This window comes from Leptonychotes weddellii, chromosome 2 (genome assembly GCF_054177405.1).
Source record: "Leptonychotes weddellii isolate Sample4059 chromosome 2, ASM5417740v2, whole genome shotgun sequence".
NCBI lineage: Eukaryota > Metazoa > Chordata > Mammalia > Carnivora > Phocidae > Leptonychotes > Leptonychotes weddellii.
In genome coordinates this window covers 5,777,075-5,802,801 of record NC_138370.1, presented here as the reverse complement: position 1 = coordinate 5,802,801, position 25,727 = coordinate 5,777,075, and the positions used below count along the sequence as shown (strand labels likewise).

At 35.6% G+C, this 25,727-nt stretch overlaps 1 protein-coding gene across 1 annotated transcript in view; it reads right to left on the bottom strand.

Annotated features, from left to right (window-relative positions):
* WDR17 (WD repeat domain 17) overlaps positions 1-25,727 on the bottom strand; it is an 89,109-nt gene that overhangs the window by 33,627 nt on the left and 29,755 nt on the right. The window contains exons 4-12 of the mRNA XM_081812883.1: positions 23,300-23,483; positions 18,679-18,909; positions 12,344-12,595; positions 10,068-10,190; positions 7,823-8,007; positions 5,467-5,635; positions 2,936-3,027; positions 651-733; positions 483-581 (exon numbers count right to left, since the gene is read on the bottom strand). Of these exons, the coding sequence (XP_081669009.1) occupies positions 483-581; positions 651-733; positions 2,936-3,027; positions 5,467-5,635; positions 7,823-8,007; positions 10,068-10,190; positions 12,344-12,595; positions 18,679-18,909; positions 23,300-23,483 (1,418 nt within the window). The remainder of the gene's footprint in view (positions 1-482; positions 582-650; positions 734-2,935; positions 3,028-5,466; positions 5,636-7,822; positions 8,008-10,067; positions 10,191-12,343; positions 12,596-18,678; positions 18,910-23,299; positions 23,484-25,727) is intronic.

Genomic DNA, 25,727 nt, shown 5'->3' with positions numbered 1-25,727 from the left:
TGCAGCAACCGTGCATGTCTATACCGCCTGTCAAAGATAATACTACTTAGAGCAGCCCAATAGCTCAAAGGCAATTCTTCCCTTACATATATTCCTTGGAAACCTACTTTTTCCTGGGACTTAACAGAATTAAGAGAGCACTTATTTCTGACACAGAAGGTCAGAGACGTTAGGCATTTCCCACATGCATTACCTTAGTCCTCATTGCAAAGGCTGTTCATCCTTTTATAAACAACGGCATCTACAAAAGGTGCACAGGTTTCTAGAGCACTTGATATCTCTTGAATCACTTGTAAAACTGAAATACCACTTCCTCAAAAATGTGATGAGGATTAATTAGACTCTTGATGAAAAGTTTTTAAAGTTTCTTTGAGGCAATTCACAGTATGTTAGTTACAACTCCGGTAGTATCTTCATTTAGAAAGAAATTACTGGTTTATTTATTTTAAACATCACCGCACTCTTCAGTGCTGATTTAGTACTGATACGGCAACACGGCATGTGCCCGTATGGGCTTATACGCTGGTGAGGGCTGGTGCAGCCGTGCAGATGGAATCGCACTGACTACTCTGATGTATGTGCTAACATGACACAATGGGTATTATCAATACATCTTTCGTAAGCAGTGTAACTTCATACATAGTACTTACCAGAAACCATCACCACTGCAGGTGGCTATTCTTTTGGAGTCTTTATGACTCCAGGCAACGCAGAATATTCCATCTTTTCCATGCTTCAAAAAATGCAAAATACCTATCAATAAAAAATAATTCACCCCTTTTTTCTCTTATTTATTTACTTCTTCTAGGATTGCTTTTCCGTTAGGAACTTACTCTAGACGATGCTAACAGAGTAGTATTACTATCAACAGCAAGAAGTGGAATATAAAAGCTATCACACTTAAAAAACAAACCCCCTGTGTTAAGATATCAATTAAGTGGCTCTATTTCTGTTTCGCAGACACTGGTAGAGAGCCAGGATCTGCAGAGGAAAGCCGTGCTTAATGCCTTTTCCAGAAGTCCCAGTGTGCAGAGGAAGACAGGGATCTGTCTGCTTCCTGACCCAGTGCCACCACGAGTACAGTGTAAGAAACGCCGCAAGCAATTGTTATTACTGGTTGTTCTCCCAAATCTCAACGTTTTCTATCTTATAAAAACAAAGGAGAAGGATTTAAGGCTCTTCCTGTAACACAGCAGTCTATTTGACCCGTTCCTCTGCCTTCTTGGGACTGGGGAAGGAAAGGGTTGTAGTCACAACCAGTATGAGGGGCCTTTGTAAAACCACAAGGAATATATTATACATGGGAATGTCATTCATCCACTGGGACATGGGTGAATAAAGGTTGCAAGCAATCCATTTCCAACTTTTATTTAACTTTATAGAGCAGATCAGTTTTGGCTGCAGCTAAGGAGAGACTAAAGTGACTTTTTATCTTGAGTTTGAAGGCGACTTTACTAAAGTGGTCTCTAGTTTGCTGTTCTTTCCTCTTTTGGGGTCAAGGGGGGTAGCTGTATAAAGATGGGCACAAAATGCGGTAGTCTCTACACTCACGTAACTGAAGGAGTGGAGGCCTCCCGTCAGCTTCGTTTAGCCCAAGAAAAATGCAACTTAGGGCTTCTAAGACCCTGCATCTCCTTCTGTGAGACACACGTAACTCAGTTAATTACAACTGACCTTGCCCCATAGTTATTACCCTAGATTTAAGTACTTTTTCGATCAGTCTCGACTATGCTCCTGAATGCTGGGAAGACATGAATAGGTGTGAGAGACACACCCCTGATGCTAGGATGCCAGTCGCCCGGAGTCAGGGTGGGGCCGGGCAGTGCTGATAGGCAGATATTTGAGTTCTCAAGAGGCCAAGATGCCGCAAGACGAGATCAACAGAAGTGACACCTAAGGATAACGTCTTTGAATTTAGGTCAAAAGTTTCTTTCTCAGATTCATTTCTTTTCTTTTTACATGACTATTACAGAATCAGTGCTGTTCTTGATGGGAGGGCAGAGGGCAGGTTGGGGGCACTGTTGAACTGAAAGTATTGTTATGTAGAGAAAGGGAGGGAAGTAACTATACAGGCCTTTGTCAAAGCTTCCTCTTTGGAGGGCAAAATTGCTTACTGGTGTTTGGTAAAGTTTTCCTAATACTCTGCATTTCCCACATTACTTTAGTGTCCCCTAGATCAAAGCTGCTTGATCCTCAGAGGAAAATCAGTTTTTTGTATAAATGGCTTTAAAGTCTCAAATATAAGCTATTTTCAAATAAATTATATATTCAATAAACTCCAACAGTAGTCATTTGAAATGAATGAAATTTCAAAAGAGAGATCCTTTCCTATTTCCCTTGATTCATATCTAACATATTATAATGAGATTACATGCAGTTTCCAAATATTAGTGGAACTCAGTAAAATGTGGGATGACAATTTAACTCCAGGCAGAAGTCAAGTACAATCTGTATGATTACAAGCAGGAAGAGGGGAGGTTTTAGTGCTTGTCATGGAGAATTTGAGAGGTGGAAGGAAGTCCAAGAAACTGTATAATCCAACTTCACCATCTTATAGGTGAAGAATCAGGTTCAAGACATTAAAGAATTCTCCCTATGTGAAAAGCTAATTGTAACAGAATTTAGACTGTAATTTGGAACTTGTTCCGAGTTTAGTCTTTTTACAACTATTAAATATTTGCCCAGATAATTTTGTGGAAGATGATTCAGAATTCCTTTGAATCTCTAATGCAACTTTAGGTGAATTCTTGTATCTTAGACCCATCTACGTTTTTCAGAATTCATTTCAACACGTGTATGTTCTCTTGGATTTTTTTTTCCAAGTGACAGAACATAATGTCACCTGGTGATTATTAAATTAAGAGAGAAAAGCATTTACAAAACATGAGGCAGTATAAGACATTATACTATTCAGCCAGTAATAAATACACCTTACCTCATTAAATCGTTGCACCATTTTGCCCTTTTTAACATCCCAAATAAAAGCACCATTTCGGGAAGTTGCTCCAGCAATACAATTTAAATCACCTTAGGAAACAATTTGTTAGTCCTTATATGAAATGTTTGCCACACATGTAATTCTTTTCAAAATATCATTTTTGAAAAAGACTTGGAATTTACAAAGTAGTTTTTTTAAAGTTTTTTATAATGAAAATTATCAAACGTATAGAAATAGAGAATAGTATAATGAATGTACCATCATACAACTTCAACAATTATCAAAATATGGTCACTCTTGTTTTGTATATAGTCCCTCTTGGGTTTCTTTGCAGCAAATCTCTGACATTCTATCATTTCATCAATAAATACTTCAGTACAAATGTCTAAAAGACTCTTTCATTAACATGACCAAACTATCACAATCACAAATACAAAAATTATCAATAATTCTTCAATACTATCACATATCCAGTCAGTATTTACATTTTTCTTTACACTGCATCTAGTAAGGTTTTTTTTCTTTCTAATTAGGAAAACATTTCTAAAAGCAGAACACATGAAAAAATTCAGGTTTTTAAAATCAAAAACATAAACAATGCTCTTTGTTTTTAAGAAATAAAAAAATCTGTGAAAATCAAAGTGCTGCTAAGTTAGTAGATGATCTAGTACTTAAGAATTTCTTGCAAGGCAGTCAAAGAAGAGGCTTTCTCCATTAAAAAAAAGGAACAGTTTTCCTGTGCTACCTACGAGTAAAACATGGAAGAAATACTTTGTGATAAATGATTATAAACCTAAAAAAAAATAAGTCCTTACCGTATTTCTAGTATTTTCATTCTGCTCCCCTTGTTGGGTTCTCAAATTATTGAGGAGGAGTTTCCATATTAATTTGTACTTTTTTTTTCTTTTCCTGTGGTTGCTATTCTAAAATTACAGCAAGTTATGCAATCCTCTATCCTCTACTTCCATCCCTATCAACCTTCGTTAATCTTTTAAATTTTATCCATACTTAGCTAAAAGTAGTGATTCCTCAGTAACCACATTTCAAGAAATTAAAGAATTTCCATTTTCCAACATTTCTACTTTCCCAAAGCATGTAACCCGGGCAAGTTATTCAACCTCTCAGACCCTCTTTAATAAATGTTTGTAATCACAAAGCGTCACATAGGGATGCATAGGAAGAAGGCAGCAGGTAAGAGATCTGATTAGCTCTTTTCGTGCCTCACTTCTTAATTAGTGAAGTATCTTTTTTTTTTAATTGGCCTTGTATCCATGATGGCCCTAAGTATGTTCTGCTTACAGAAACAACTACTGTCAGAGTAAGAGTTGGATCTTCTTTTACTGGATCCTCTCCACATTGTGGGAGAAGAGGGATAAATAAAACAGCACTAGGTTCTTCGCCTTTTTTGTATCACAGACCTCTCTGAAAATCCAATTCCTATGATAATCTTTGACAGACACAGGCATGTACACACATACGCTAAAACTTTTATGCATAAAATCCAAGAGATTCCCAGCATCCCTGAAGACATCAAAACCCCCCAACAGCCCATAAATTCAAGGCTAAAAATCCCTGTGCATGAGAAGATGATCTAAAAAATAAGCTATATCCTGGTTATATGTGGTTTTTAAATTAATATGTTGTCACTAGGACAAATAAGAAAAGCACTCTATATACTTTATAAAGTGAAAAATTCATTTGGGTGTGCAAAATGATATAGGGAAATAATGTTTTTTAAAAAAAGTCAGAAGTTTCAAGGACATCTTTTTTCTCCTTTAAGTACGGGAAGGTATAAAGGTAGCATTTTTCTGAGATCAAACAAAAGGTCCTATTCTGGCATAAAAGTTCTTCGATATTACAAAGGTAGAATTTATATCGAGTTACATGATCAAAATTGAACTGTGATTATATATAATCATTCATATTCACAAACATGTGTCAGGGAGAGATACATATATTTTTTATTTTCATGCATTTGATTCACATGAAAATTTTAAGGAAAACTTTTGTCCCATAAAATGTGTTATACCTTGAAAATCATAGCTATACAAATGCAGCTAAAATTCGATGGGTCAAGATCATCCTTAAGGATGGGGTGACCGGGGGACAGGTATTAAGGAGAGCACATGTTGGGATGAGCACTGGGTGTTATACGCAACTAATGAATCGTTGAACACTACATCAAAAACGTATGATGTACTATATGTTGGCTAACTCAACATAATGAAAAAAGTAAATTTAAAAACTTTAAAAAATTTAAAAACAAACAAACAAAAAGATCATCCTTATTGACTGTGGTTTTTCTATATGATTTTGTCATATAGAAAAGTCCAGAAATCAAAGTGCCTGGGCAGGGGCAGCTTATTCAAAAACCCCACAGAAACGGAACCAACATATATGTTGGTACTAATTTGCCCCTACAATTATTTGGAGCAAGATGGCTTTGAGAGAAGAATATAATTCAAATGAAAACAAAAGTTAGGAGAGTCATCTAACTGCACTCTTGATTTTAATAAAACACTTCTTACCTGGGGCCCATGATAGGGAGTAAATAACCCCTTCATTACCCGGGGAGGTGTACACAGCAGTTAGTGTGTTTATGTCCCAGACTTTTATAGTGCCATCAAAAGAAGCTGTTGCTAAAAGATTGGGATCATCAGGTTTGAATTTGCAGTCAAAGATCGTTTCCACATGTCCCTAGGAATGCAGCGTAGAGAAGTCACAACTACTGAGGAAGATTCATGTTATTAATAAACAAACTACGATGTATAGTCAAGGTAACATATGTACTACAGTTTCCAAATATTTATATAAAAATATATACATTATATATGTATATATACATGTATATACAAAATGAGAATCACTGTTGTGGTTGAATGTTCTCTGCGCTATTATTACTATACTCTTTTGTACAGACCTAGATTTTATTCAACCACAATGCCTCCAATCCGCAACTAAATACAAAGATGTTAAAAAAAGAAAAAGAACGCAAAACATATCTTTTCTGATATTCATATACAGGATACCATGCTAGAAATTCATAAAGCAATTAACTATTAATATTTATTATGTCATTCTGGAAATATAATAAAAGACTAAGATGAAATTGAAACTATAGGTCCTTAAATGCAAATATTCTCTTTTTTATACCAATGACATACTCCAAAAGAACTTCATGATTTTGGCAGAAATAAGAAGAACCCAGCATAGCCTTGATTTTTAGTCTTGTTCAAAATTTTCTAACAACTTTATTCTTTGAAAAGTATAAGGAAAAAAAATCACTATCTTTTCTGACTGGCAGGCATTATTTATTTTTTTTAAGATTTTATTTATTTATTTGACAGAGAAAGACACAGCGAGAGAGGGAACACAAGCAGGGGGAGTGGGAGAGGGAGAAGCAGGCTTCCCGCTGAGCAGGGAGCCTGATGCAGGGCTCGGTCCCAGGACCCTGGGATCATGACCTGAGCTGAACGAAAGCAGATGCTTAATGACTGAGCCACCTAGGCGCCCCTGACTGGCAGGCATTATTAAAGTGAAAACAAGCCACTGAAATAATTTAGAATCAAGGAATATCTTAGTTTTTATAAGAACTCTCAAATTACATAGTTTTCTAAATAAAATATTTTAATATGAAGACACACACTCAATAGAAACTCTACTGAACTTAGATTGCATGATTTCTTCTTTGCTAATATAAGTTTTTATAGATTTAAACGTATTCTTATATTTTTCTCCCTTCCTTTTCATAAATTTTTTGGAAAGTAAATGATAATTTGAAGTACAGGAGAGCTGACCACACTGGAAAAGAGTTTATATAAAAAGTTTACATGGAAAGAAAATGAAATAATCTAGAGAATATCTACAAAAGGAATATTTAAAAATAAGCTACACATTGTTACAAAAATTTTTTGGCCATATTTCAAATTTTTCACTCGAGGACAAAATTAAATTTGTCCTAAAATGATACAGTATTACTTTCTTTCCCTCAATTATTTTACAAGGGTTAAGTATAGCTCTATATTCCTTTTCTAAGTTTTCCTACAGAAAAACAACGAACACTTAAAAGTTTTTTAAATGCCTAGATGAGTCTAATGCAAACCTGTAAAAAATAAAAAGGCATTTTTATGCAGTCCGAAATAGGGAGATTTAAAGAAGCTGATTCTTGATAAATATCAATTACAACACAATATACATTACTGCATGCCTTCATTCATTCACAGATTCATTCATTCAACAAAACTGAATAAAGTCTTGCTATGTGCCAGGTACTATTTTAGGTGGTTAAAGCACAGAACAAAATCAGTCAAAAACGTGAGTCCTCAGTGAGGTTGAATTCTAATTTATATGGAAGCTTAATGATCATGAGAACAAAAGTTTACAGAATCACAGAATCACTGTATTGATTTGATAACAGCAATAAATCTTAGAAAATCTTAGAAAACACTGAACCCAACCTTGTTCATTTCACACATATGAACAATAAAGCTTGGAGTAACTGGCAGAGATGGACTTGTCCTTCCTCCTGAAAGAATATTTATTTCTCTTTTTGCTTCCAAACTATAGTACAGCAATGTAATTTTCCAGTACTATATGAAGGATCCAGGTGGTGTACACAATACCAACCATGCAGAGTAATCATAAGCTAAATAAACATTAATATTGAAAGAAGTTTAAAATTTAAAATTTTAAGAATTGTCCTAGTTTCATCATCCATCATTCTGTACATAATTCTAGAATGTTTCAGCCAACCAAGATAAAGCCCTAACATACAATTCTTTACGAAAATAACTTTAACAATCTTGGTATGTAAGTAAAAGTAAACATCATGAGCTAACACAAAATAAGTGTTGTGTATAAAAGAAGGAATGACCGCAGACATACCAAGTCCCTGAGAAAATCCCACTTCTTGGCTCCCAAGTCATAAAGTCCAACTCCACCATCCAAGAAGCAGCACACTGCATGCCCGGGAGGAAGAGAAAATGCCTGATTCTGTGTCAAAGTTGGGGGTGAAACTGCTTCGCTTGTTGAGGACATATAATGATTTTTAGTTGAAGACTGGCTTGAAACTAAAAAAAGAAAAAAATAAACAAGTAAATATTTACACCAACAGCTTCCCATAAGCTGGAATGAAACCACAGGGTTAATTTATAAAGATGCCCCTCTGTTTCCTTTTATCCAGAATTTATATCAGTAAACCAAGAGGCAAGAACCACAACTTCTGCCACAGAAGTCATTCTGCAGCATGGCTAAAAATTATACATACGTATATGTAAAAGTGGATGTTATTTTGAAGAGATGTATAAAAGTGCAGGTGCAGCAAAATGGATGAAAATTAGTGAGTGAGGAACCATGGTATGTTGTGAATATTTGGATTCTTATTGCCCCATAAATTAAACCACAGCACGATTATTTTTTAATTAGAATCATTTTTTCAAAATGCTGACTAATGGCTTACTTCCCCTCTACACACACAAACATGCATGAGAATGTTTTTATTTTAAAGCTAATAACTCTCTTCCACTAATTTCCAATCCAATGAAAATAATTCTTTTTGAGGTTCTTTGTAATTCACTGTAATTTAGCACCCAAATTAAGAATCACAACTGCCTGACATACATTTGCATCTCAATGTTTCTCTCTTCTTCCTCGGGTTTACTTTCACTGTTCATTCACTTCCATTTCTCAATTTTAAATTATATTAATATGTCTCTCTGTATATTCTTTGTCTTGTCTTTTGTCTTCTCTCAAGAAGTTTTTCCTTAGAACGTGAATATTCTCTTGCAAACATAATTCAAAATAATGATACTGCTGGAAATGATCAGGCCAATCTATATTAATTACATAGAACAGAGATGAATATTTCCCAGTAAATTCTTTTGATCTAAATATAATAAAGTCTTCCTTATTGCATTCATTTGGATAACACTCATTTCTCAGAATCTGACAATGACAGGAAGTCCAAACTAGCATAAACTACTAATAACAAAAGAGGCATTTGGTTCAATAAAATACTGCTGACAGTTTCATTAAAATTAGCATCTTCCATGGCTGGTTCCTCTAATATTTTAATTTGTTGACATTATGGGTGGTGTTGATACCTTATACGCACCTATGTATCTGTCATTTATCTTTTTAAAGGATTTGGTGAGTATGTCTACATCTAAAATTTTTCATTTTCACATAATTTTTCTTATTTCACACTTTGTTACTTTAAAAAATTGGGAGGAAAAAAACAAGATGTCTAATAATAGTTATCCTGAAAGGATTTGCTTTAATAATGATAAGATTGGTATGTGCTTCTTTATATTTTTGGTTTTTCCTCTAATGGGCAGAGGCCACTCTTGTAATAAGAAAAAAAAATACGAGAAAGAAGAGAATCTATAAAATTTCAGTCATCCCATGTTTAAGAAAAATTCAAATTCTAAACCTCCCCCCAAATTCCAGAGTCTTTCCTTTTTTGCTTAAGTGTATTTTATTATTTTTTTCTTGATTAGAGAAGCAATAAAAGGTAATCAGGAAAAAAAGTAGACAAAAATAAAGAATATCCAAAATAGCAACTACTAATCAGTGACATCTGGTATTCAACCATGGAATATATGTTCCAGATCCTATATTTCAAATATTTAGGTTATTTCAACTTTGTTATAAACCCTCCAGATTGTAAAAGAGCCACACTTAAAACATAAAGTCTCCTATTTCAGATCAATTTTATTTGATCTATTACTCTTGATATTTCTTATTTTCACCAAAATCATTGCTTCATTTTCCCTATGTAGATAATTTGAGATTATCTTAATATCCTCATTTATTAGCATTTTAAAAATATAACTTGGCTCTAAATATTTTCAACTTAGTAATATTAGATATTATGTGGCCTTGATAGCTCTTTAGTACACATTGTCAAAGGCCATTTTTTAAAACCTGCTTTTCAGTAGCATATAGTATTTGGTATGTTTCTTTTTTTCTTTTTCTTTCCAAGTTTTTATTTAATTTCCAGTAGGCTAACATACAGTGTAAATTTATTTTTTTACTATGTTCAGTTGGTGTATCACTATATCAGTCATTTTATTTGATAGCAGTAAATCTGACATTTTAAAATATTAAATGTTGATGATTTTTTACTTACATTTTTTTCTTGGAGGAGAATTAAGTACATGTAAGCAGTGAAACCCTGTTTTCTTTAATTTAAAATTATCAATAGGTGTTGTTCTTGAAACATTCCAAATGCGCAAAACCCCCACTTGAGAATCTAGTCAGATCAATAAAAAAGCATTATATTAACTAGTTTTATTTGAAACATAAAATGCCCAGACACAAAAGTAGTAACAAAAACTTTAACTTGCAAGATTTTTGGCACCACTTACTAACATTCTTCAAACAATATCGTACAATAACCCAAAGAAACAGGTGAAATGCTATTCATCCTTTAAATGTTTGGCTTATTTTGCTTTTTTCTGTTCCAAATCCTTTCCTAGGGTTAAGGACTGTCTGCTTTGGCGGCTTCCCCCTACAAAGATCATTATCAGAGTCTGATCACAAAAAAAGCACCCCACTGACACCTTTGCTCTAGGGAAGCCAGCTACAAAAAAACTTTGCACCTCTAACATTAAATAATATTTTGTCTTTTGAAATGTACGTAAACTGCCCCTTTGCTCACCTGCAACCAAGACTGCCTGACATACCAAAAAACCAACTAGAAAGCTCCCCCACTTCCTGAAAATCCCACCTCTTATATAGAAGCTGCTTTGGGAAACTTTCTGGCAGTTCCTCCAGTGATTAAACAGTTACCATATGACTCAGCATCTCTACTCCTACACATATACCCAACAGAATGATAAACATTATGTCCACACAAAAACCTCTACACCAACATTCAGCACAGCATTATTCCTAATAGCAAAAAAACCAAAAAAGTGGAAACAAGGTAAATGTCTGTCAACTGATAAGTGGATAAACAAAATCTGGCATATCCATACAATGCAATATTATTCATCCATAAAAAGGAATGAAATATTCATACACACTACAACATGGATGAACCTTGAAAACTTTATGGTCAGTCCGACACTTGTACTGAATGATTTCATTTCTATGGAACGTCCAGACTAGGTACATCCACAGAGACAGAATGTAGGTTAGCAGTTAAATACACACATGTGTGCACTTGGGGCCATGGAGAGGGGTTCATGAAGAGCGACTGCTACCAGCTACCGAGTCTACTGGGGGCATGACAAAATGTCCCACAGTGAGGTCGTGGTGATGGTTGTACACCTTTGTGACTACAGACACCACTGAACCATATGCTTCAAAGTTTTGGGCGCCTGGGTGGCTCAGTCGGTTAAACGTCTGCCTTCAGCTCAGGTCATAATCCCAGGGTCCTGGGATAGAGCCCCACATCAGGCTCCCTGCTCTGCAGGGAGCCTGCTTCTCCCTCTGCCTCTGCCTGCCACTCCCCCTGCTTGTGCTCTCTCTCTCCCTCTGTCAAATAAATAAATAAAATCTTTAAAAAACAAAACAAAATGCTGAGTTTTATGGCATGTGAATTTTAACTCAGGAATAATAATAATATATTTTAAATGTTCCTGCCTGTCATTAATTATATCGTACAAAATGACAGGCAATTAAGCTACGTAAGACTCCATCTATATCCATGAGTAATGTAAGTGCTTAAAGAAGTAAAGAATTTCTTCAAGACAGTTGTGAGGATAAAGACTCTGTTATTTCACATTAAGCAAATATGGGAAGTATTTATACAGTAGCTGAAAGTACTCAAGTCTTTCAGAGACCTCTCTCTTGCATCCTAAGAAACCAGTAGAAGGAGTTATTTAATTTCTAATTACTAGCTTAAGTGCACTTATCTTCCCATCCCCTGTCACTTCTTAGCTTTACTAATTGTCTCATGACTGGGAAACCAAGAAGGAGCTTCCTTTCAAGCCATGATGATAAACCCCACTTTCATTTCCAACTTAGATAGAAAATGCCTTGGTCTAATTAGGTACTCATGGTCACTGACTGTCCAAATTATCAGTGAGGCTAACAGAGCTCCCATCTAGATCAACTGTTTTTCTAGTTAGTACTTTTACTGTCATCCTTCCATGACTGAAACTGAATTATCTTTGTCTTCTACACACAAACACAAAAACCTGAGCACATGTGTGCACATACACAATACAGTCCAATTTATAACCAGAAACCTGGAAAACTGGGCCTTAATTTCATATTTATTTGTCATTATGTTAATGACATACAGTATAAATAAAAGTAAACTAGGCATTTACTATAATAAATGATAGTATTGAGTATTAATACATTTTATACAAAATTAACCAATAAAAGACTATAACTTCCCTGACTCAGAGAATAAACACATATTTAAAACTTTGGGGAATAGGGTAAACTTACCCCCAGTTACAAACGTCCCAGGAGCACTGGGAACCCAGGCCAAACACTGAACAGAAGCTGCTGCACTGGGAAAATTAAATGTTGTTATGCAATAAAGTGATTCCGAATCTAGCAGGCGAATTCCAAAATGCATATTAGCCACTAGGAGATAATCGGTAGACAGTGGGTCCCATTCCAGGGCTGTCACTGGATCTTCCTCATCTGTCCCTTCAAGAGATTCAGGTCTCAGAACATGTTTCTGACTTTTATTACCTATTAAAATATATAGAAAAAGATTTTAAACAAAATGCTCAAAAGAAAATCAACAACTGAGGTCATACTAATTTCCTCTTTGCACATCCCTGGTCTCTGAGAGTACTGGGAACAGAGATCTGGCCTTTGTGTGCAGAGGTCCTAAGTGACACAGGAGTGCAGGGGGATGAGATGAAAGTCAGACTGAACTGCTCTGCTCTGGCCATCTCTGGTGCCCTAAATGTTACTGAAATGCCAAAAGAAAAAGACGCACATAAACAATACCCAGGCTCATGTCATCAACTACAATTTCCACCGAGTTGCAGCAGCGTGGGGATAGGGAAGTGCTTACCAAGAGGAACACCCTGTTGTGGTTAAAAGCACAGACTTTGTAGCCGACTGCCTGGGTGCACAGCCTCATTCCACCACTGACTAGCTCTGTGCTCTTGGACAAGACACTGAATCTTTGTGCGCTCAGTGTTTTATTTGTACAATGGAGAACATAACAATACTTAGCTCGTAGAGTTTTGTAAAAGAATGAGTTAGTCACTTCAAGTGCTAAGAACAGTGAGGCCTGTTATAAGCAGCATATCAATATTTACGGTCCCCCCTTCCTCATGCATCACAGCAGTGCTCATAAGCATAACTCACTCCCGACAACCAGTACAAATAAGGCGGCCAGAAAAATAGGGACATAAAACATGTGGAATTAAATGAAGCAAAGGATTATCCAACAACCCTCTTGTTCCTTCCAAATTTAGACACAACTGGCAATGGGGGAAAAAATGCTTCTGCTGAACCGGCCTCCCATTCCGAGGAAAGGCAGCAAGACAACGGTATTCAGACCACAGTCTTCACAGAATCAACTCCTCCTGAGGATTATAAACGCCACCAGAAGTGTTTACTAAACAATAACCCAACTGAGAGATACCATAGCTCCTTCTGTAATATCACCATTACATACTGTTTTTCAACATATCAGATTATAAAAGCAAAAAAATAAATTTCCTTGGATTTATAAGCTATTTATAAAATGAACTGAAAACCTTAAACAGTTTCTGGGTTGGGATTAAATTTGTCAAAATACATTATTCTTTATGATGTTGATCTTACATTTTATTTAGAATTTTTGCATATAAAATCATAGAAGGTACATGTGATGTTTCTTTTATTTGGCTTTATCAAATTCCTGAAATCCTCATCGAGAAAAGTTTGCTTCTTCTTTCCCAAAATAAGTATCTGCTAAATTGCTATTTGATCTAACAAACAGTAATATTAATACAACAAATCATTACAAGTCAGAGAGAGACCGAAAAATGATCAACCTAAGTTATACTAAAGCCATTTCTTAAGTAATTTTCAGGTATCTGCATGTGCCAGTTAACGTCAATGGTTTATGAAAAATATTCCAGAATGTGGAAAAAAAATAAAAACAACCCACTAACACAAACGTGGGAAAATCTGCAATGCAAATGCTATGGTATCTAAATCATGTTGCTTGAAAGCCCATGCTTAGTCAAAATGATTATGAATTACAGCCACGGTTTTCTGTTCAGTCTAGTAACAACATTTTTATTATAAAAAATAGAAAACTAGGGGCGCCTGGGTGGCTCAGTCGTTAAGCGTCTGCCTTCGGCTCAGGTCATGATCCCAGGGTCCTGGGATCGAGCCCCGCATCGGGCTCCCTGCTTGGTGGGAAGCCTGCTTCTCCCTCTCCCACACCCCCTGCTTGTGTTCCCTCTCTCGCTGTGTCTCTCTGTCAAATAAATAAATAAAATCTTTAAATAAAAAAAATTAATTAATTAAAAAAAAATAGAAAACTAAATCTATAAAATTTTACAGCCAACCATTAGAACAGCTGATAATACTTTCATTATTTTATATTATTTATTTTTATTTATGTTCTATTTTATTTTTTCTTTTGAAAAAACTTTTTTTTAGATTTTATTTATTTGAGAGAGACAGAGATAGTGAGATAGAGAGCACAAGTGGGGAGGAGAGGGAGAAGCGGGCTCCCCACAGAGCAGAGAGCCTGATGCGGGACTCGATCCCAGAACCCTGGGATCATGACCTGAGCCGAAGGCAGACGCTTAACCGACTGAGCCACCCAGGCGCCCTCTATTTTATTATACAAATATCAGGCAACTTGTGTTGTCAGATACGACAGAAGCATTTGAGAAGAATAAGTCAATAAGAAGGTAAGGTTGATAATTTCTGCACAAAAAACAAAAACTAGGGGCGCCTGGGTGGCTCAGTTAGTTAAGGTCTGCCTTTGGCTCAGGTCATGATCCTGGGGTCATGGAATGAGTCCCACATCGGGCTCCCTGATCCGCGGGGAGTCTGCTTCTCCCTCTCCCTTTGCCCCTCCCCACCTTGTATGCATTCTCTATCTGCTCTCTCTTTCAAATAAATAAATAAAATTTAAAACAAAACCAAAAAACCATAACCAAAAACCAGGGCAAGGGAAAATTGGGGTTGAAAAATGAAATAATGAAAAAAAATTAAAAATAAATTAAAATGAAATAATGAGGTAGTATATAATCCACATAGCTGTTCAAATTTTGATTTTGAAACCAGTGGCCAAAGCAAAGAAGAAAAAAATCATGAAAGGTTACATAACTCACCGTGCCCATAGGATAAAAATAAAACAAAAAGACAAAAAAAAAAAAAAAAGTGCTCAGGAGAAACACTTTTCCCAGAACTGAGACCAAAATTACAGGTCTCCTGTGTGTTTTCAAAAAGGGAATGCAGTATGACACAGGGAATATCATCAACATTTCTAAAATAAAACCATGCAAATTTGACTCATGCACATCCTTGGAATAACACAAAAATCAATTCAATGAAAACATTTCTATTATGAAGATAAAAAAAATTTCTGATGACCTAGCTTTGTCCAAAACTATAATTTTAAAATAGCTAGAGTAGTTTTCTAGTGATTTTGGCTCTAGAATCCTCTGTTCATTGGTGAATTTTTACATGAAAATCTAATACACAAATATAGAATAAAGTGGTGCTTTTCAGACTGAAAGGGAGAAGGCATAAAAGGCAGCAACATCACCTCCGTGAATATTTCCTTTTTTTCCCTAGAGAGATGAAGACCGGACAGCAGAGAGCTTGAGGTCTTAGGCTCCTGCAAGAACCTGGAGGACATAAATTCTATCTTGTTACATAGAGATAGAATAATCTGTTGTGCCAATAAAGGTGACCACTCCTTAGGAAAAGTAAAAAGCATAACATCAGTATTAATGCTAACAGTCTCAAAGCTTCAAACTCGCAATGCAGAATGTAACATCAGAATAAAAAGTAGTATTTCCTTTATGACCCGTTAGCTCATGTATATGCAAAAGGAAAATACATGGCAGGATTATACCTTCCCTAATGTTTTGTATATATTCATTGCTAAACATCCTATGGAATAAATGAGGCCAGCAAGTCTGTACGGGGTTGTTATGGGTTGAATTGTATCCCCCCAAAAGATGTTGAAGTCCCAACCTCCAAGGATCTGTGAATGGGACTTTATTTGGAAATAGGGTATTTGCAGATGATAAATTAAGATGAGGTCATGAGGGTGAACCATAATCCAGCATGACTGTGTCCTTATAAAAGAGAAATTTGGACACAGAGACCTGCATGCACACGGGGAGAATGCCATGTGAAGACTGATGCTAGGCCTGCCACAAGCTAAGGAAGGACCAGAAGCTAAGAGACAGGTCTGTTGCCTTCAGAGGGCCTTGCTGACAATTTGATTTCATATTTCTGGTCTCTAGAACTGCGAGACAACACATTTGTTGATCTAAGCCACCCTGTATGTGGAACTTTGTTAGGGTAAGCCCTAGTAAATGAATCCATGTGTGGGTCCATAAAAATAACACTTGATTGATACGGGTAGAGATGCACAAACTACTTCATTTAATAACTGGAAGATGAGTTATGGGAAAATGATGGCCTCTTCTGGAAGTCATAGGTCAGATGTTGAAATATAATACATTCCACTCTGACTTAAACCCACAAAAGGGAGACACAAAGGGCAAAGGAGGTCTTTATGCCTCCCTATCCTTTCAATGCCAGAATAAGCATAAAATGTCTCAATGTTTTATATTTTAGATACATGATACAATGTCTCCATGTCTTAGGACTTAACACATTCAAAAATACCTAATTAAAAAAATGCCTAATAATAATAATAAAGCAAAAAAAGAAAGCCATAGTCAGTGAAAAAGAGATGGTCACAGTGACAAATTATGAAATATGAGTAATATCTAGAATGAAATTTGGACCAAAGTAAGTGCACACTCCTCATTATCCTCTTGAGAGCTCAGCAGCACACAGACTCCTCAAAAAGAAAGTATCACAATCCTTATGAAATCTCTGGGTGCAGGCTGGCTGGGGAGTAGTGGGGAGTCCCTAACAAGATCTGGTTACACCCCCAGACCGCAGAGAATCAAGAGGAGGAAACACACAGCACACAGCCATCCTGACTGTCCCTAAATCCCCCCGCCCCGGGACGGAGCAAGACTGCTGTAGATCAAGAGCTCAGGAGGGAAAAGAAGTGGTATGCACCAGATCAAACAGAGAAAGTCTGTGAATGAGGTCACTTAACCATGAGCCTAATGACCAACTATAAAACAGAATTTTCTCCCAATGCAGAGGACAGAACAGATTGGGTGGGGGTGTCTGAGACAACAAATCCAAATGAAGCAGAAAACAAGCACAGATCCCTCCCCACTCCAACTTAAAACAAACAGATAAAACTCTCCCCAAGTTACATTAGTATAACCAGAAGGAACAAGAGGATATGCACAAAGAGCAGAGGGGAGGTGGCAAAGAAGTATAATTATTATCTTTCTTTACGAAGTAAAACAGTAGATCCTGTTTGAAATGTATTTGAGATAAAATGGCACCAAAATATCAATGTTTTATATATCATTTTATTTTTACATCTGAAAAAAATCTCTTCATCTTTACTATATAATATAATCAGGGAGTGATATCCCATCACCTTTGACATATTTTTTAAATTAACATATAATGTATTATTTGTTTCAGGGGTACAGGTCTGTGATTCATTAGTCTTACACAACACATACCCTCCCCAATGTCCACCACCTAGCCACCCCATCCCTCTACCCCCCTCCCCTCCAGCAACCCTCAGTTTGTTTCCTGAGATTAAGAATCTCTTATGGTTTGTCTCCCTCTCTGGTTTCATCTTGTTTCATTTTTTCTTCTCTTCCCCTATGATCCTCTGCCTTGTTTCTTAAAATTCCACATATCCATGAAATCATATATAATTATCATATATATCATTTTTTTAATGTTAGAAAGATTTAAGAAATATTTATTCAAATTTTTATAATTTCTTCTGTTCAACTTCAATTTCTTTTTTCTTCTATTAGTTTCAGATAAATTGGATGTGATACATTTTGTGAAAGTAGTGATCTTAGTCCTAAAAAGCACTTTTATCCATCTATCTAGCAAGTCAGGAGTCACATACATCAACAGAGATGCCAGATGGCTAAAAGCATGTTTCTCAAATGGTAGCCATACTACTTTTGAGTGGAGAGCTATTCTGGTAATTTTCAGATCTCCCCATTACACATTTTATCATTGTTTAAATTGAAAAAATAAACATAAATTAGTTCCTCAGACCCGTTCATTCAGCTAGATTAAGTAACTGATGGGGGAATCCAAAGATTTATTGTTCCTTTCTATCTCAAGTTCAAAGTCTTTGCTAAGGACCTATGATATCACAATGGTATTTTACAAACAGGTGGGAAAATATTTTTGAGAAGTATTAGTAAGTCATCATATTCCTCTGCTGTATGTCCTTAATTCATTTGGGTCATTTTTCTTAGTAAATGTACAGAAATAAACAATTGACTTAAAGTAAAAATATGGGGCAAATGACTGGATTTGGGTTAACTCAAAGTACAATCTGCACAGCTGAGTTAAATATATTACAATAAAACTTACTTCATGGTGCTGGATATTATTTGCACAACTATTATTTTAAAATTAAAATATTGTGAACTTTGGCTGTATGCTGTGTAAACAAGAAATCACATAGGGTAAGAAAAAGAAACCTGACTAAATTAAATTCTTACCTGGCTGAAAAATTGACAGACTTCCATCAATATGACCAAATACAACTTTCCCCTTTTTCTGGGTGTGCCATCTGAATATACAGATATCAGACAAGAAGCCATGTGCTTCCTTGTGCACAGTCACCCCACTCTCTGGGCCTGAGACGGTCCAAATGAACAGTGGTCCTCTGTGGGAAACAAAGGCCACGGCGTCACCTGCATTCCAGCACCAGCTAAGAGAGGCAGGCATCCCTAGAAGAAATAAAATACAGATACGTAATAGAGCCGTGAGGAAGAAGATGTACCATTAAATAGTATTTCCATTGCACATTTCTAAAGCAACTTAAACTATAAGAATAGGCTTGTCATTTAAAAAAATATTACTACCTTCCTAGTTGGGAGTCGGACTTATAAAGTGACCCTAAAGACTACAGGCAACATATGTAGGGTGCTTCCATAATGAAAGGAAAAGTACCTCATTAGGTTTAAAACTACTAATTATCATAATATGCTTCACAGATGCAAACATTTATAGAGTTTTTTCTTTCAGAAACTACATAGTAAAGCAATAAATTCTTACTAAGTTTTTGTGTGGACTCGTAGACATTCTGGGTATACAAGTTAATATGGTATACAATTCCTGCTTTAAAGGATCTTAAATATAAGATATAAATATAATATCTTGGGAAGATAAGGATTATATAAATGAAAAGTTAAATGCAACTATAGGGATTTAATAACAATAAAATTAATGCTACAATCTATGTTTTATCAGGGTTTAGATTCAAATCTTAGTGCTGCTTCAGATGAACTAAACAAGTAATTTTACCTCTTAAACCTGTCTTCTCATCTATAAAATGGATATAACCAAAAATAGCTGAACACCTATTCCACATGAATATTAAGAAAGGAAATATAATCATGCATGTAAAAGACCCTTTTAAACTACAGAAGAAATACAAAAGTTAATTGTATTCCCCTCACTATTACTGTGATCAAATAAATCATATATAAAATAAGTGTTATGGTAAATTTATAACTCAAGACAGAGATTATGAATCTCCCAACACAGATACTTTAAACAAATCCATCAGAATCAGCAAACTGAATATGCACATCAGCTCATATGGAATTCGGGCCCAGGAATCTATTTGTAACAACGTATTCCAGGGGTGCCTGGGTGGCTCAGTCGGCTCAGGTCATGATCCCGGGGTCCTGGGATCGAGTCCCTCATCAGGCTCCCTGCTCAGCGGGGAGCTTGCTTCTCCCTCTTCCAGCTTCCCCTGCTTGTGCTCATGCTCTCTGTCAAATAAATAAAATCTTAAAAACAAAAACAAGGTTTTCCAAATGATTGTGACATTCAGAAAGGTTTGTGAACTGTTGGGCAACTGTCTTGGAAAGAAGCTGGATTTGAATTATACTTTGAGGAAGCAGCAGAGTTTAATGTATGGGATAAGTAGTATTTCCCAGGAAGAGGAAGTGCTATAAACAAAGATACAGAGTTGAAAGTTGTTCATTGACAGTAAATTCAATTTGTGTCCTTAATGCTCCAAGAGGCAGAAACCAGAAGCCTAATGCCTAGTTCAGGGCCTGACATAAAATGGTAACTCCATAAATATTTATAGAAGGAATGAATGTGTCCATGAATAAGGCCAATAAAAAGCTGATATGGTGGGCACCTGGGTGGCTCAGTCGGTTAAGCTGCTGCCTTCAGCTCAGGTCATGATCCCAGGGTCCTGGACCAAGCCCCGCGTCAGGCTCCCTGCTCAGTGGAGAGCCTGTTTCTCCCTCTCCCTCTGCCTGCCGCTCTGCCTACTTGTGCTCTTTACCTATCTCTCTGTCAAATAAATAAATAAAATCTTTAAAAAATATATGTGGTTTTAGAATACATTAACAGAAGTAGAATTTCCCAATAAGGGATGAGATACTCTGAATGGGTCAAACCACCATCGCACCCCTGAAGAAAGCCACTAGAACACGGGCTCTCTGAATGCATGTCTCCAGAGAGGCAGCAAGGAAGAGAAGGGACCAGAAACAATGTCATTTGGTTGAAACAGAAAAGGCTTCTATAATGGTTTATTATTTCTAAGTACTTCCAAGAACTCTGTAAAATATCAACTCATTTAATTCTCCCCAAAATATTCTAAGATGGGTAGGCAGTACTATTATCCATTGGGAACAATGTTTTGGGGTGTTTTTTCTGAAAGGATATTATCAAGTGGGATATTTTTCAACCTTATGATAATTTTAACATTTTATATTTAAACAAACTAATACTTGTTTTAAATAAAATTTTTATTACTGTGGAAAACAGAATAATGAAATAAAAAATACAGAGGCAAGTTCAAGTTCTAATATTGATTTTTTTTTTCTAATATTGATTTTTATAAAAGGTTGACTAAATGCAAATTTCTACTTTGCTTAAGCTGGATTCTGAAAAGAAGAAACAGAGTCTAAGACATTTCAAAGGGAATTACTTACAATGAAAATAACCAAAATATTCATAATTTTTTTGCAAATATAGCTTTCAATTTTCAAAGTAAGAAGATATTTAGAAATGGCATGAGGAACTTATTGTAAAGCCTCTGAAAATTTTCAAAGGAAAGGAAGATACATAAGGAAAGGAAAAATATGTAAAAGTGATCGAAACTGTTATAATTATTTAATAATTCTACAAATGCTAATGAAAAAACCTTTTTTTTTTTAGGATTTAGCTATTTTTTAATTTAAATTCAATTAGCCAAGGTATAGTACATCATTAGTTTTTGATATAATGTTCAATGATTCAACTAATGAAAAAGTCTTATTTAATTGTATCCTCTGTGGCAAAAAAAGCTATGGTGCACACAGCTAATGAATAAAAAACTCTTCCATCATGAAAAGATGTGATGCATATGGTATTTGATGACAAATCAGTCGATAAACTAGGTGATAATACAATAATATACTGTCTAATCTGTACCTACCATAACATTTAGAAAATGTTGCTATGCAGTTATAGTCTAGTATAGATTTTGTGTGATAACTTTGTAAGAACAATGACATCATGTAGCATTTAAGGAGTATTTATTGTGTTACCTAAAATTAATTTCACATAAAGCTGAATATAAAGTATTGAGAAAATGTACTATTGACCATTAAAAACAATAATGGAAAAACCTGTAGGATTTGTGATTGGTAGAGAAACAGGTATGACTAGAAAAACATGAAAAATCTTGATTGAGGCTATCAATTGCTGTTTCTACATCACAAAGCCTTGTACCAAAAGTATTTTGGCTTTTTCTCACTGATGTATTGAAAACCTGAAGGAAAACCATTACATGAATGGAAGCTCACTGAATAACTTTAAAAAAATTTTTGCTCAGAGATGGGAGCACACTGCACACTATCTAATACTGAAGCTCAGTGGTTGTTGCAAGTGAAAATAAGCAGCAGATTATATGAGCTTGGGAATGAGATGCACATTTTTCTAGTTGAAAAATTAAACTTGTTTGGCAAAATTTTTTTTTTAAGATGAAAGTTATGTAACAAAATTGGTTTATTTTACTGGTATTTTCAACATTCCTAACGACCTAAATTTGAAAAGACAAGGAAAAAGAAATATACTAAGTATGCTGAGCATATCCAAAGGTTCCAAAAGGCATTATTATTATCTGGGAAGCAAGATTTACATATAATTGCCTATGAATTCTCAATATTGTTGCTACATACCGAAAAGAACATTATAAAGAAACTGAACAAAATAAAGTTAGCGAGACTGTCACATCTCAGTTTTCTGTCTCAAAGTTATAACCAGTAATTGTGAGAGGAACAACCGCCATGAAAAACACATCCAGCAGGAGCTTGCAAAATCATAATTAATAACTGAGACACCCCTGGCACTCAAAAAGGGACTGAATTATTGCGACATCTAACACAGAAAAATGGTAACTTCATCATTATCATGGGGTAAGAGGCTAGCTAGAAAGAGTGTAATAATATTCAATTCACTAAGACCTACTTGTGTGAACTAGGACTTTCTATCTTGACCCAATTAAAAATAAAAGAAAGAAACCAACTCAGCAGGGCCCTGATTACATGCGTAACACTGTCAGTGTATGTTTCAGATTGGAATAGAGTAATGAACAGGCTAGACCAATTGTCTCATTAAGAAAATCGTACCAATTATTTTTATATTTATTTTGGGAAGTTTTGTTATATTTACCTATTAATGAAATCATTTGGTATTGACTGTTTTTAACTGATCGGTGTACTAAGTATAAATGTTTCATGAAATTTTGTTTCAGTTTTATATATATGTACAATGAGTCAAGATATGAAATTTCTTACATAGATTACCACTGGAAAGTTTGAAAAGCAGTACTTTAAAACCTGAGCTAATTTAAATAAAATATTTTGCTTATTAAAATAAAAATATTTTGGAGTGCCTGGGTGGCTCAGTTGTTAAACATCTGCCTTCAGCTCGGGTCATGATCCCGGGGTCCTGGGATCGAGCCCTGCATCGGGCTCCCTGCTCCGCGGGAAGCCTGCTTCTCCCTCTCCCACTCCCCCTGCTTGTGTTCCCTCTCTGGCTGTCTCTCTGTCAAATAAATTTTAAAAATCTAAAATCATTTAGTAAAATAAACCCCAGTTATAAATATACCTTTTGTATTGTCGAGCTTAGCAATGACTTTTTGTTCTGCAACATTCCAAATGATCACTAAATTATCGGTACTGCCACTTGCAAACACATCAGGGTTATGTGGACACCAAGAGATAGCTGTGATTGTTTTTTTATGTTCAGACATAATTGCGTGAAGTTTGAATTCATTATAACGGTGATCCAACTAAAAAAAATATATAAATAAGACATTTTCAGTGCTTTTTAGATAACACACTTTTCATTAATAATCACATTTTTAAAAAGCTACATACATGAAAATTAGTACACCTAATAACATGATATGAACACATTTCAAGCCTTGGTCTACTTTCAAGTGTTAAGTGTATTCAATCAATATAAACAAATCATTTTTTTAAGTTTTTATTTTAATTCCAGTTAGCTAATAGTGTTATATTAGTTTCAGGTGTACAATATAGTGATTCAACACTTCCATACATCACCAGTGCTCATCACAAGTGCACTTTGTAATCCCCATCATCTATTTCACCCATCCCCCTACACCCTTCTCTCCTCCATCAGTTTATTCTCTATAATTAAGAGTCTGTTTCTTGATTTGTCTCTTCCTCTTATTTTTCCCCTTCGCTTGTTTTGTTTCTTAAATTCCAAATATGTGTGAAATCATATGGTATATGTCTTTTTCTAACTTATTTTGCTTAGCATTATACTCTGTAGCTCCATCCATGTTGTTGCAAATGGAAAGATTTCATTTGTTCTTACGGCTGAATAACATTCCATTGTATATATGGTCCACTTCTTCTCTACCCATTCATCAATCAACGGACACTAGCGCTGCTTCCACAGTTTGGGTATTATAAATAATGCTGCTATAATCATAGTGGTGCATGCATTCCTTTGAATTAGTGTTCTTGTATTCTTTGGGTAAATACCCATTGGCGTGATCCAGAGATCCTAGGGTAGTTCTATTTTTAACTTTTTGAGGAACCTCCATACTGTTTTCCACAGTGGCTGCACCAGTTTGCATTTCCATCAACAGTGCATGATGGTGCCTTTTTCTCCACATTCTCGCTTTCTTGTGCTTTTTTATTTTAGCCATTCTGACAGGTGTGAGGTGAGATATCACTGTAGTTTTGATTTGCATTTCTCTGATAAGTGATGATGAGCAGAAAAAAGATCAGTTTTTAAAAATAAGAGAATTGAAATAAACAATTTTAAAACAAGTAAAAATAAATGTACATTTAAATGTACATAATAATTCAGAGCTTTATTATATATATTTTTAAAGATTTTATTTATTTATTTGACAGAGAGAGACACAGCGAGAGAGGGAATACAAGCAGGGGGAGTGGGAGAGGGAGAAGCAGGCTTCCTGCTGAGCAGGGAGCCCGATGTGGGGCTCGATCCCAGGACCCTGGGATCATGACCTGAGCTGAAGGCAGACGCTTAACGACTGAGCCACCCAGGCGCCCCCAGAGCTTTATTATATTTTTAGAACTATATCTATTTATGAAGAAAAACCCCTTGGTTTTGGGATATTTTTTCTGTAATTTTTCAAATAGATTTAAATGAAAAAATTTAGGCTAAGAAACTATTGGGACTACAGCAAATTAAAAAGCTTTTGCACAGTGAAGGAAACCGTCACAAAATGAAAAGGCAACCTATGGAATGGAAGAAGATATTTGCAAATGACATATCCAGTAAGGAGTTACTATCCAAAACATATAAAGAACTTATAAAAATGAATACCAAAAAACCTCACAAATAATCCGATTAAAAATGGGCAGAAGACCTAAATAGACATTTTCCAAAGAAAACATACACATGGCCAACATTACTCAACATCACTCATCAGCAGGGAAATGCAAATTGAAACCACAATGAGGTATCATCTTATACCTGTCAGAATGGCTAAGATCAAAAACACAAGAAATAACAAGTGTTGGTGAGAATGTGGAGAAAAAGACTATTGGTGGGAATGTAAATTGGGACAGCCACCATGGGAACAGTATGGAAGTACGTCAAAAAATTAAAAATAGAAATACCACATAATCTAGTAATTCCACTACTGGGTATTTACCCAAAGAAAATGAAAACACTAATTTGAAAAGATATGTGTACCCCTATTTTTTATTGTAGCATTATTTACAATAGCCAAGATATGTAAGCAACTCAAGTACCCATCGATAAATGCATAAAGAAGTGTGTGGGGCGCCTGGGTGGCTCAGTCGGTTAGGCGACTGCCTTCGGCTCAGGTCATGATCCTGGAGTCCCGGAATCGAGTCCCGCATTGGGCTCCCTGCTCGGCAGGCAGTCTGATTCTCCCTCTGACCCTCCCCCCTCTCATGTGCTCTCTCTCTCATTCTCTCTCTCAAATAAATAAATAAAATCTTAAAAAAAAAAAAAAGGTGTGTGTGTGTGTGTGTGTGTGTGTGTGTGTGATAGAATATTA